Source organism: Phyllostomus discolor, chromosome X, assembly GCF_004126475.2.
Source record: "Phyllostomus discolor isolate MPI-MPIP mPhyDis1 chromosome X, mPhyDis1.pri.v3, whole genome shotgun sequence".
In the NCBI taxonomy this organism is placed as follows: Eukaryota; Metazoa; Chordata; class Mammalia; order Chiroptera; family Phyllostomidae; genus Phyllostomus; species Phyllostomus discolor.
Window position 1 is genome coordinate 74,295,066 of NC_050198.1, and position 13,412 is coordinate 74,308,477.

Genomic DNA, 13,412 nt, shown 5'->3' on the forward strand with positions numbered 1-13,412 from the left:
TTCTTTTTCTTGTCTGATCACTATGACTAGGGCTTACAATACTATGTTGCATAGAAGTGGTGAAAGTGAACATCCTTTTCTTGTTCCTGATCTTAATGGGAAAAATTTTAGGTTTTGCCCATTGAATATGATGTTGGCTGTAGGTTTCTCATGTATGGCCTTTATTATGTTGAGGTATGCTCCCTCTCCTCCCACTTTGCTGAGTGTTTTTTATCATAAATGGGTGCTGTACCTTATCAGATGCTTTTTCTGCATCTATTGCTATGAGCATGTGATTTTTGCCTTTTCTTTTTTTTTTATGTGATGTATTACATTTATTGATATGTGAATATTGTGCCACCCTTGCATTCCTGGAATGATTCCCACTTGATTATGGTGTATGATCTTTTTGATGTATTGCTGGATGCAGTTTAGCAATATTTTGTTGAGGGTTTTAGCATCTATGTTCATTAGTGATATTGGCCTGTAGTTTCCCTTTCTGTGTCTTTGACTGGTTTGGGAATTAGGATGATGCTGGCCTCATAAAAAGAGTTTGGGAGTCTTTTCTCTTCTTGGATTTTTTGGAATAGGCTGAGAAGGATGGGGGTTAGCTCTTCCTTAAATGTTTTTGTAAAATTCTCCTGTGAAACCATCCAGTCCAGGGCTTTTGTGTGCCAGGAGTTTTTGGGGGGGTTTTTTGTTTGTTTGTTTGTTTGTTTGTTTGTTTGTTTTATTACAGGTTCAATTTCACCAGCTGTTATCAGTCTGTTCAGGCTTTCTGCTTCTTCTTGATTCAGTTTTGGAAGATTATATTTTTCTAGAAATTTGTCCATTTCACCCAGAGGTTCCAATTTCTTGGCATATATGTCTTTGTAGTAATTTCTCACAATTCTGTGTGTTTCTGTGGTATCTTTTACATTCTTATCTTTCATTTCTGATTTTATTTATTTGGGTACTCTCCATTTTTTTTGTTGATGAGTCTGGTTAAAGGCTTGTCAATATTTTTTATCTTTTCAAAGAACCAGCTCCTGTATTTTTTGAACTTTTAATTATTCTTTTGTGGCAGATACAAACCAGCAGTATCCATCTCTGTTGCGGATGCTCGTCAAAACACAAGAAAAACATACACAGAGACAACCAGGTCCTGTGGGGAAATAGGGACAGAATGATCACTCTCTCTAGTGGGGAGCACGCCGTTTCCATTCCCAAGCAGATTTTTATTGAGAATACAGACTTAGTTTGTGGATTCACAGTCTGGCAGAAAAGATCAAAAGAAGTAGGTGACTTACAAAGGTGCAGACAGAACCCCTGCTATGATTCTGGGCAGAGTTTGGAATTTTATCATTTAAAAGGCCTAACAGGGCTCAAAGGGCTAGTTTTAGTTTCCTGTCTGTGCCTTCAAATTCTAATCTAATAACATCCCTCAGCAAACAGATCTCACAGGATCTTGCATATTCTATGTCCCAGGCCTGATTACCCCAGGGGTACACCATCTCTGGTCTGGGCTGCACCACCCCTGTTATTTCCGCAGGCCTGAATTAACAGAGAAGACAAAGGCAGCCAGGAGACTTGGATTTCTCACATCTAAGAACAAGGACTCAGGCTTCGACAAAGCAGAGGGGACAGTGGTTGATGTCCATCACCCCTTCATTTCCACAGCCCCGATTCTCTTCCCAGAAGTCTCCATGTGATCATGCCTGTCTTAGGCAATTCCCTCCGTGGGAAACCTTACCTGTCATTGGCTAACTTATCAAGCTTAGGAGGTCAGGCACAGAACACGCAGCATTCATGCCAGGGAAATAAGTTTTGTCTCCTTAGTGGCTCCTGGTCCAGAGGTCTCTCACTCAGCCTAAGTCACAGGGGGTTACAGCTTCCTGAGACCAGGCAGGGTGGTCCCCAACATTCTTTTAGTCCCTCTGTCATTTAATGCTGCTCTGATCTTGGTTATTTCCTTCTGTCCACTCACTCTGGGCTTTGTTTGTTGTTGTTCCGGCACTTCTTGTACATGTAGGGTTAGTTTGTTTATTTGAAATGTTTCTCTTTTTCAGGTAGGCCTCTATTGCTATGAGCTTCCCTCTCAGGACTGTCTTCACTGTGTCCCATAGGTTTTGGACTACTGTGTGTTGATTTTCACTTGTTTTCAGACACTTTTTTATTTATTCCTTGATCTCATTATTCAGCCATTCATTGTTTAATAGCGTGCTATTCAGTCTCCATGAGTTTGAATGTTTTTGAGTTTTTTACTTTAGGTTTGATTCTAGCTACAAGCCATTGTGATCCAAGAAGATGCTTGAAAATAATTTCAATTTTCTTGAATTTGTTGAGGCTTGTTTGTGTCCTATCTTGTGGTCTATCTTCAAAAATGTTCCATGTGCATTTGAAAAGAATATCTATTTTGCCCTGGCTAGTATGGCTCAGTGGATTGAGTGCTGGCCTGCAAATCAAAAGGTTGCCAGTTTTATTCCCAGTCTAGGGCACATGCCTGTGTAGCAGGACGGGTCCCTGTTAGGGGGTGCAATATAGGCTACCATACACTGATAGGACTTCCTCCCTTCCTCCCTTCTTTCCTCTCTCTAAAAATAAATAAATAAATCTTTAAAAAATTAAATTAAATTAAAAAAAGAAAAGTGGTGTTTTTTTGTTTGTTTGTTTGTTTTACTTCTTTGGGATGAAAGGTATACATATAATCAGTTAAGTCCATTTGATCTAATGTGTCATTCAGTTCCACAATATCCTTGTTGTTATTTTGGTTGAGAGATCTATCCATTGTTGATAGTAGGGTGTTAAAATCCCCTACTAAAATTGTTTTGCTGTCTATATCTTTCTTGAAGTCCTCTGAGAATTTTCTGATATATTTGGGTGCTCCTATGTTGGGTGCATATGTTTACAGTATTTATGTATTCTTTATGGATTCTTCCCTTAGTATTATGAAGTGACCCTCTGTGTCTCTTTTTGTGGCTTCTGTTTTGAAGTATATCTTGTCTGATATAAATATTGCTACCCTGGCTTTTTTTTCCCTGTACATTTGCTTGGAATATTTTTTTCCAATCCTTCCTTTTCAGTCTGTGTAGGTCTTTTTTTTTCTCAGGTGGTTCTCTTGTAGGCAGCATATGTGTGGGTAATATTTTCTTATCCATTCAGCTATCCAGTGTCTTTTTTAAAGATTTTATTTATTTATTTATTTATTTATTTATTTATTATTTATTTATTTATTTTTAGAGAGAGGAGAAGGGAAGGAGAAAGAGAGGGAGAGAAACTCGATGTGTGGTTGTATCTTGCACACCCCTTACTGGGGACCTGGCCTGCAACTCAGGCCAGGGTCTGGGAATCGAACTGGCTACCCTTTGGTTCACAGGCCCAAACCAAGGTGGATTGAGTAATCCACTGAGCTACACCAGCCAGGGCTACCCTATGTCTTTTTATTGGAGCAGTTAATACATTTACATTTAGGGTTATTATTGATAGGTACTTGTTCATTGCTGTTTGTACCTGAGCCCCCTTGTACCTGTGTTCCTCTCTCTCTCACTCTTTTTCTTCATCTTCTTAAAGGAGTCCCTTTAGCATATCTTTCAATGTTGGTTTGGTGGAGGTATATTCTTTTAGTCTTCTTTTGTCTGGGAAGCTCCTTATTTCACCTTCCATTTTAATCGAGAGCCTTGCTGGGTCTAGGTTGCAGGCCTTTGCTTTTCATTACTTGGGATATTTCTTGCCATTCCCTTCTGGCTTGTAGTGTTTCTGTTAAGAAGTCAGCTATTAGCCTTATCGGAGCTCCCTTGTATATCACTTCCTGTTCTTCCCTTGCTGCCTTTAAGATTCTCTCTTTGTCTTTGAATTTTGCCATTTTAATTCTGTTGTGTATTGCAGGGGACCTCTTTGGGTTCCTTTTGATTGGCACCATTTGTGCTTCCTGGACTTGTGTGATTTTCTCTCTCATCAAATTAGAGAAGTTTTCCATCATTACTTTTTCAAACGGGTTTTCTATCCTTTGCTCCTCTTCTTCTCCTTCTGGTATACCTATCACACAAATATTATTACATTTCACATTGTCATGCATTTCCCTTAACCCCTCTTCATTCTTTTTGAGTCTTTTTATCCTCTTTCTGGGAGTTTTTTTCTACCTTGCTCTCCAGTGGCTGATTTGATCCTCTGTATCATCAAGCCTGCTTTTGATTCCTTCTACTGTGTTCATCAGTTCAGAAATTCTATTCTTCATTCCCTCTTGACTCTTGTTGATAGTTTCTATGGCCTATTTCATGCTGATATAATTTGCTGTAAGTTCCTCATAGCTTCCCTATAGTTTTTGATAATTCTCACTGAGCTTCCTTATAACCATTGTTTGTAACTCAATATCTGATAGTTGACTTGTCTCTATTTCATTTAACACCCTCTCTGAGGATTCTTCCTTTTCTTTCAATTGGGGGTTGTTTCTTTGTCTTCTCATTACTTGTGAGACTCTTCTTGTTTACTTCTGCTTCCTAAATTGATGTATTTTGACTCCCTGACTTTGTGGTGTAAACTTCTATGTTAGAAGACCTGTAAGATTCAATGGTGCAGCCTCCTTGATCTCCTGAACTTGATGCTCATGGGATGCCCTTATGCCATTTATGTTCACTCTCTGGATGTAATTGGGTTTTGAGTATTGTTGGGTCATTCTTTGGTGGGTCCTTCCCTCCAGCCAGTTGACTGACAGTCACTCCACCCACATCTTGTATGCTCTTATGCAGGTGCAGCCAGAACTAAACCACAAAGTCAGGAAACAAACCCACAACCACAAAAATAACTTCCCTCAGCAATCCCACTATCAACAATAAATGAATCTGTATTAATAAGGGTATAAGGAAATTAAGACTATTATAAAAAAGGAGAAAAATAAACTATACTATAAAATCTAATGACTTAATATGCACAAACTTAATTTGTGCATATTAAGAAATGAATGTTAAAAGCTATGTAGGAAAGAAGATATCGCAAATCATGGAGAGACCAGAGTGGATTTCCTCTTGGTAGCCTCTATTTTCCACTGTCTTTTCTTTCTGGATCCGCCTCTGGTGATATGAGATGTTAACCCCATCTGACCTTAGGCAATCAGTTTGAGACTTCTAGGGATCTACTGTCTGTGGCTATCTCCTTCACTTGTTAATCTAGTCAGTCTGCACTCATCAGTGATGCTTAAGCACTACAGGGCAGGACAGAGTCCCTCCTGGGGGTGGGGCTATTTTTTTCCCTCAGGCTGCTGCAACTTAGGGGAATGGTCTGCCTGAGTAGGATGGCTGTTGCCTTACGGGGGATGACTCAGCACCATCTACTCTCTCAGTTCTCTCCCTAAATCTTCCATCCCCAGTCTCTCCTCAGGTGTCTCCAGCCCACTCTGCCCCCACCTTTGCCAGGCCCAGGGTAAGTGGCTGCAAATGAAAATGTGTGTGTTTGCCCTTTAAATGTCTGTTTGCATCTCCAGCCAGACATCTCTGGCAGAGAGAAACCCTGCCACTTTTCACTGCCAGTTGTTGTCTGTGTACTTTTTGGGCTCTGGTGCTCTAGGCTGGGGTTCACAGCTTAGTGTTGAGACCCCACACTTCTCAGGGGGATCCAACCAGCCACTTAATTATCCCTCCTGTACTTCAGCTGTTGCCTGTGGGCACACAACCAGCCTTCTCAAGTCTCCTCTGCACTCCTTACCAGTCACTTAGTGCTGAAGATGATTCTTTGTCTGTCTTAGGATATAAGGCTTCTCTCTCCCTATTGTTCAGTTGTTTGTTCTGGGTGATTTCTCCACAGTTTAGTTGTAATTCTACATTGGTCCTGGAAGGAGGTTAGTGTGACTTCCATTCACTCTTCTGCCATCTTGTCAATTCTAAATTTACCAAAATTAATGCCATTTAAACTGTCATTTCTGTCTCAAACCTGTCAGACTCTTAAGTGCATCATCCCTACATATATGACTTTGTTGGGTTTTAAGTTTTATGAAATTTACAACTTTGGCAACTCACCTGTGAAAAGGATTATAACCCCCCTTGAGTTAAATCCCCTCCAATAATGCATTTACTTTTGGTTTGCCACTGGTGAGTGGAAAACTCAAACCTAGTTGGTGAGTTTACTACACCAACACAGCCACATTATTGTTGTTGTTGTTGTTGTTGTTGTTGTTGTTGTTATTCTATTACACTTGCCCCAATTTTTTCTCCTTTGCCCCTCTTAAGCTGCTTGATTACAATCTTTTAGGTAGCCCTGGCCAGATAATTCAGTTGGTTGGTGTATTGTCCCAATATACCAAGGTTGTAGGTTTGATCTGTGGTCAGGGAACATACAAGCAGTAACCAATAAATCATAAATAAGTGGAATAGCAAATTGATATTTCTCTCTCAAATCAATAAATAAAAAATAAAATAAATAAAATCCTTTAAGTAGTTGCTGGGTTTTGTTTGTCACCTGGAATACCCTCATACCTCCTACTTACCCACCTAGGTTTCTGAAAATGGCCTGCCTACTGCTAGCACAGGCAGAGCCTTGAAGACAAAAGACCACTGGACTCAGGACACCACAAGCAAAGAACTTCATTACTGAGTCAAATCCACCTATTTTCTAGCCCCATGGATAATTCTTAATACTCTCTCTCAGCCAAAGTTGACTTTCATAAGGAGCAGAAACCAGGAAAGGAATGCCATTTTGGGAGTTGCCTTTTAATGTTGGCCTCCTAAATCTTTAGCTTGCCTTAACAGTGACTTTTCCCCTCATCTGCAAGCTATGGCAGTCTTAGGAGAGCTAAATGGGTATTTTCTGACACTAGTTATTTATCCGCCGCTTGCCAGTTCTTTAATAATCATGTGGATTTCTCCCCACATATGCCAAGCATGTCTTGAATTCTGAAATAATCAACTATCATAACTTCCTTTTCATGTGAAGGAGGGAATAGCAGTGGCAGAGGGCAAGGGCTTCTCCAAGGCTAGTTATGAGCTGACATGACAGTTCTGCTACTTTGGTTTCACCAAGCATACAAGAGGTAGAAGGGGCTTCCAAGTTCCCTCTGGAGCTGGATGCCCTTGATGCTTGATCAGTAGCCCCCATCTCTTCTGGTGTTTGAGGCTTCTCCCACCTGCTTTTTGCTTTCCCTTTGTCTTTTTGTCTGTAATATTATTTTTTTATTTTTCAGTTACAGCTGGCATACAATATTATATTAGTTTCATCTGTACAGCATAGTGATTAGACATTTATATAACTTATGGAGTGATCACCTAATACGTCTAGTACCCAACAGACATGTAATAGGTCTTTTTTAAGGTTGGGCATGGGAATTCCAATTTGGAGCCAGGTCCACATTAATGAGGCTTAATTGAGCATAGATTTAATGCTGTTCTTCATTGAAGGAACACTCTCCCAAAAAGAAACTCCACCTTCTTTGTAAAAGCTCCTTAGAAAAAACCATTCAGAAAAGCTAGAAAAGCTAGGCTGAGAGAAAAAGGCAAATGCTTGAGGGAAGCAGTTTTTTCATGTTATCTTGTGTCAAAAGTACTTTTGCCCTGGCTGGCGTAGCTCAGTGGATTGAGCGCGGGCTGCGAACCAAAGTGTCGCAGGTTCGATTCCCAGCCAGGGCACATGCCTGGGTTGCAGGCCATGACCCCCAGCAACCGCACATTGATGTTTCTCTCTCTCTCTTTCTCCCTCCCTTCCCTCTCTAAAAAAAAAATAAATAAAATCTTTAAAAAAAAAGTACTTTAAACTAGGAATGGCTTCCTTTGGAAATCTGTTTTTTTTTTTTTTTTTTTTTTTTTTTGCTACATGTTCTTGGGAACCAGATGAGAAGTCCGACTTTGTCTATACAGCCACCTCTTTTTAATACTTACAGAGTTAGATTTTTTCCTCTTAAAGGGAGTCAAGATTCTCAAACTCCTTTCTTTACCTATTTAAAAAAGAGCTCAATTCCCCTAAATTCTGTCCAAAGTGATTTTATCACATAAATACCCCTTATTCCCTTATTTCTTCCTTTCAAAACAAAGAAATGGCCACTTCCCTTAGAGCTGTCAATTAGACTTGAAAGATAAAAAACTAGTTAAATTAAGTAATTAAATTCAAATGAGATCAAGTTAGAAATAATATTAGTGGTGCATTTGCATGTTCTAAGCAGGAGGCAGAAATATGTTGGCAAAGACAGAAGGTGGCTTTATCGCTTGGCAAGACAAGGTTCTTTCTAGCTGATTCAGACTCTCTTTGCCAAAAAAAAAAAAAAACCCACTAGTTTTTTGGCCAGTTCCATTCTTCTTAGTAGCTTTTGTTTCTCTGGCCAGGTCTGGCCCCAGGAAAAGGGTAAAATAGATAAAATCTGTCTTTGGCTCCCATCCAGTTAGAAATGTAGAAGTAGTGATTCAGGAAATTAGCTGCAATTAGGGAAAAGTTAAGCCATAGAAAATAATACTGAAGGGAGAAAGTGAAGGACACAACCTTAAAAGAGTCTTGCTTATTCTACAAATATTGATCAGTTATCTCCTAACCCAGACTATGTGAGTATATACAGGGCATGCAAAAGCACACCTTCATTGAGAGATGAAGAGTAGAAAGAAAAACTAGAGAAGGGACATTCAGAAAGGTAAGAGAACACACCATCTTCCATCTTCAGTATCAGAGAGCCACATAAAGAGAGTATACAGACTATACAAACAGACCATGTTTTATTGCACTTCCCTTTATTGCACCTCACAGGTGCTGTGCTTTTTAGAAATTGAAGACAAGACCCTCCACCAGCAAAAGTTATGACTCACTTTATTGTGATACTCACTTTATCACAGTGACCTGGAACTAAACCCACAATATCTCTGAGGTATACCTATATAGTGAAAAAGGTTATTGGTGTCACGTGAGCAGTTAATGTCTGAGGGAAGGTCTTTGAATTCAGTATATGAGTATATAATTCAAGAAGCAATTTCAGTAAATTGGAAGGAATGGAAGTTTAATTACTGCTGTATAAGGACAAAGTGGGGTTAAAATAAAGAGCAAGAGTGTTTTTTTTTTTTCAAGAAGACTGGTGGTGATAGGGAAAGATGTCATATGGTTAAGAGGGTAGTAGAATCAAAAGAAGGTGGGATGAATGGTTTTTGTTTCATTTTTGTTTGTCAGTAAACAGAATTGCCTGAGTATGATTTTAAATGTATAGATCAACAAATGGTTTTGAAATTACAGCAAGCATTAGAATCACCATGAGGGCCAGCTGAGCCCCACCCTCACAGTTTCAAATTCCATACATTTGGGGTGGGGCCTAAGAAATGGCATTTCTAACAAGTTCCAGGTGAGTCTGATGGTGCTCGTGCAGGGAACCAAATGTTCAGAAGCACTGGAATAGATTGGCAAGTAAAAATTAGTAAAAGAATAAATGGAACTGAGTTTTAAGAAGAGACAGAAGAATATGGTATATAAGGAATAAGTGCATTACATCCTAGAAAGAGTTCATTTTCTATCAGATGGAATGTTAGAAGGCATGGATGAAGATACAGCAATATTTCGAGAAAGAGAAAAAGGACACTGAGTTGATAGAGCTCATATTGTAGTTTCCATCTTTTTGGTAAAGAGGCAAAATCATCTGCAGGCATGACAGGACTGAAAAGGATTAAGATTAGGAAAAGTTTGAAATAAGGGTCATTTATAGATTTAGTGAATAATCAACTTTAAAGTGATAGACAATTGATTTAATTTAGAAATGGTGAGTGTGTGATGGTATTGATCCATCAAGGTAGATTTGCTCAGCAGGCTCTTGGCTTCAACAAATACTTACTTTCTTCAGCTTGCACTGTAGAATGTTCTCCATGAGGGTAAGGATTTTTGTCTGTTTTACCCGTCTTGCTCACTGCCTCATCCCTTGCACCAAGAGTAGTGCTTGGCACAGAATAGACACTCAAATATGCACTGGAATGAACCGGAGAGGTGTTGGCTGTGGTTGGTTATTGTACGTGAAACTAGTATATAGTAGAAATCTGCAAGTTTCTATGCAGTTAGAACATTATGGTTGTTCTAACTGCATAGATAGATATGCATAGGTACATGGTGAGAGAGTGAATTCTGGAATCTGAAGACCAGGGTTCTAATTCTAGTCTCTTAGTGACTCAGTTTCTCCTTCATGAACATGGGAATGATTGTGTACAGACTGCAAGTTTGCTGTGAGAATTAAATGAAATAATTATATATATTAAAACAGTGCCTCACATAGAATAAGCACTGAATAAATGTTAGCTGGCTGCTTATTGGCTACATTTCCCCTGAAATTAATTAGGGAGTGTTTCTTAACCAGGTTGAATCATCATATGTAATTCAAGGTAGTAAAACATCATTTCTTTGAAAACATATTCAATCTCAGACTCATCATTCTCCCCCCACCTCTCCCCACTGGTAGAGATATTGAGGCTTAATTCTATTTAAATAGACAAATGACCATCAGAATTTTTTTTTTCTTTCTACTTCATATCTTTCCTTGGTCAGAAGCATTTTTCTAGGTATGCACTTTAGGACTGACTCCAGACTAAAACCTACTATTATTGTACAGGAATAATTGTGGAAGGCAAAAGAACTAAGTGCAGAGATTCCTAGGGCCTATTTTCATAGGATTAATATAAAAACATTGCCTACCTTTGCCTGAGGTAATTATGTAGTGCACTACTGACACATTATTTTATTGATGTAATATATGTGGGCATTACACTGATATTTATTACTAGAAATAATGACTATATAAATTAATATGTATTTTAATAACTGCTTTACCCTAGTTATTGCCCACACAGAATTCTTTCATGGTTGCATATATCATATTCAGTAATCAACAACTTATATTTCGGGCACTTCTGGTTTGTTTACTTTAGGATCTGTTGCAGCAATAGGTACAAAAATAGAAGATTGAGTCCTTGCTTTCAAAGATGCTATGTTTTAATAAACATACTCTCCAAAAATAATTCAAGGATAACATCAAACGCTCAAGTACTGTATACTTGTGTCACACTTCATGGTGCAAAAGGAGGCACTTATAACAAGTGTGGACTATTATGCTCATCCTATAAGAATTTCTGGTCAAGTAAGGAAGATAAAACATAAGAGCATAAAAATTAAAATCACATAACAAGAGTTAACAGTGATATATCACAAGGGAATATAAGATGAGTTGCAAGGTAACAAAGGATTTTTTTTGAAAAAAATAATTGAGTCAGTTGCCCTAAGCCAGTATGTCTCAGGACAAAAGGCCAGCCAGTGTCCTTTCCTTAACTTACATTCAGGATAAAGCATTTTAGAATCCACTGAATGCTACTACTTTTCTAACCAAAGCACTGACAAATGAATTGGTTATAGTTATGTAAGACTTTATATTTCCACCCAAGAGGTATATTAAGTGGCAAATGACTGATGGAAATACTGTCTCTAAAAATTATTTTTTTTTTCCAGAGAGCTGATATAGCTGTTGCTCCACTTACTATAACACTGGTCCGTGAAGAAGTCATAGATTTCTCAAAGCCATTTATGAGCTTGGGCATCTCCATCATGATAAAGAAGCCTCAGAAATCAAAACCAGGAGTATTCTCATTTCTGGATCCCTTGGCTTACGAAATCTGGATGTGCATCGTCTTTGCTTACATTGGAGTCAGTGTAGTTCTTTTCCTGGTCAGCAGATTCAGCCCTTATGAATGGCACTTGGAAGACAACAATGAAGAACCTCGTGACCCTCAAAGCCCTCCTGATCCTCCAAATGAATTTGGAATATTTAACAGTCTTTGGTTTTCCTTGGGTGCCTTTATGCAGCAAGGATGTGATATTTCTCCAAGGTTTGTTTCCATGTCATACCCAGTGCCTCTTTGCATTTTATGGCCATGATCCATTTGTGTATATCTGGTATTCACCCATCTCAAGTCCAGATTTCATTCACTTAACATCCCATCCAATGACAAATTATCATCGATCCCTTTTGTTTGCTTGCATCCATGAAGTAAGTGTGTCCTTGGTGTTGCTTTAAAAGTCTTCCATGCATTTCTATAGTATCATATATTCATATGCATTATATCAAACATTCGAACTCAGGATAAAGGTAATATTACTAATATTAATGTTATTCAGATAAAGCTAATACTAAATCTTTATTTTATCAAACAGGCATAGTTTCCTCATTAATTGAGTTAAAATTTTTTCTCATTTCTTCAGAAAAATTAGATATAGAAAAAATTTTAAAGGTAGAACTCTTCTTTAAAACCCTCCTACTTTCTACTTTCAGTGTCTTTCCTTTTTTTCACTTTATTCTCATACTGCCTAGATTACAGGGGTGTCAAACTCATTTTCGCTGGGGGCCACATCAGCTTCATAGTTGTCTTCAAAGGGCCAAATGTAATTTTAGGACTATATAAGTGTAACTACTCCTTAACAGTTAAGCAACAGCTTGGCACTGCCACCAGGTAGAAACAAGGTGCCAGGCCAGATAAAACAAGATGGAGAGCCAGATTCAGCCCGCAGTCCTTGTGTTTGCCACCTGTGCCCCAGAACTATCCATTTTAGTATCTTTCCCAAGTTTTATTTTTAAAAAACTATACAATTTCTAAAAAGAAAAATAGGAGGAAGTCCATGTGACCTTGATTTGAACAAAGAATTTTCAGAACACAAAAATCACAATCCATTTAAAAAAATGATTAACTAAACTTCATCAAAATTAAAAACTTTGGCATTTCAAGAACATTATGAAAATGAAAAGATGACATCAACTGGAAGAAAATATTAGCAAATCACACATCTGATAAAGGGCTTATACACTGAATATATGAAGATATCTTGCTATTCAATAAAAAGAGAAACAACCCAGTTTTAAAAGTGGACAAAACATTTGAATAGACATTTCCCCAAAGAAGATATACAAATGGCTAATAATCACATATAAACATGTTCAACACCATTCATCATCAGGGCAATGCAAATTAAAATCACAATGAGATGCCTCTACACATCAGAAAGACAGGTAATACCAAATGGTGGTGACTGCAGCTCTGTTAGTAGTGTGACTGCTAGCTGCTACAGCCAAATTGTAAGATAGTTTGGCAGTTTCTTATAGTTAAACATACACTTAAACTATAACACAGCAAGTCCACTTTTAGTTATTTATTTAACAGAAAAGAAAGCATGTATATACATAAAAACTAAACACAGGTGTTCATAGAAGCTTTTTAGGGGAAAAAAGGAAACAACCCTAATGCCCATCAACAAGGGAATGGATGATCAAAATGTGGCATAGCCATACAATGGAATTTAGCAATTTAAAAAAAACTACTTATACATGCTACAACATGGATCAACTTTGAAAACACGGTAAATGAGAGAAGCCAGAGATGAAAGGTCATGTATTATTGAAGTTAATGTATTGAATATCCCATATTATTCCATTTGTCCACAACTCTATAGACACATAAAGTACATTAGTGGTTTCCAGG

The 13,412-nt window shown here is 38.1% G+C and overlaps 1 protein-coding gene across 3 annotated transcripts in view; it reads left to right on the plus strand.

Moving 5' to 3' along the window:
• GRIA3 (glutamate ionotropic receptor AMPA type subunit 3) overlaps positions 1–13,412 on the plus strand; it is a 394,073-nt gene that overhangs the window by 290,948 nt on the left and 89,713 nt on the right. For all 3 annotated transcript variants that reach the window (XR_004901045.1, XM_028522764.2, XM_028522765.2), the window contains exon 11: positions 11,392–11,768. Coding sequence is in view for 2 of the 3 variants with exons in the window: in XM_028522764.2 (XP_028378565.1) it covers positions 11,392–11,768 (377 nt within the window). In the remaining variant the exon portion in view is untranslated. The remainder of the gene's footprint in view (positions 1–11,391; positions 11,769–13,412) is intronic.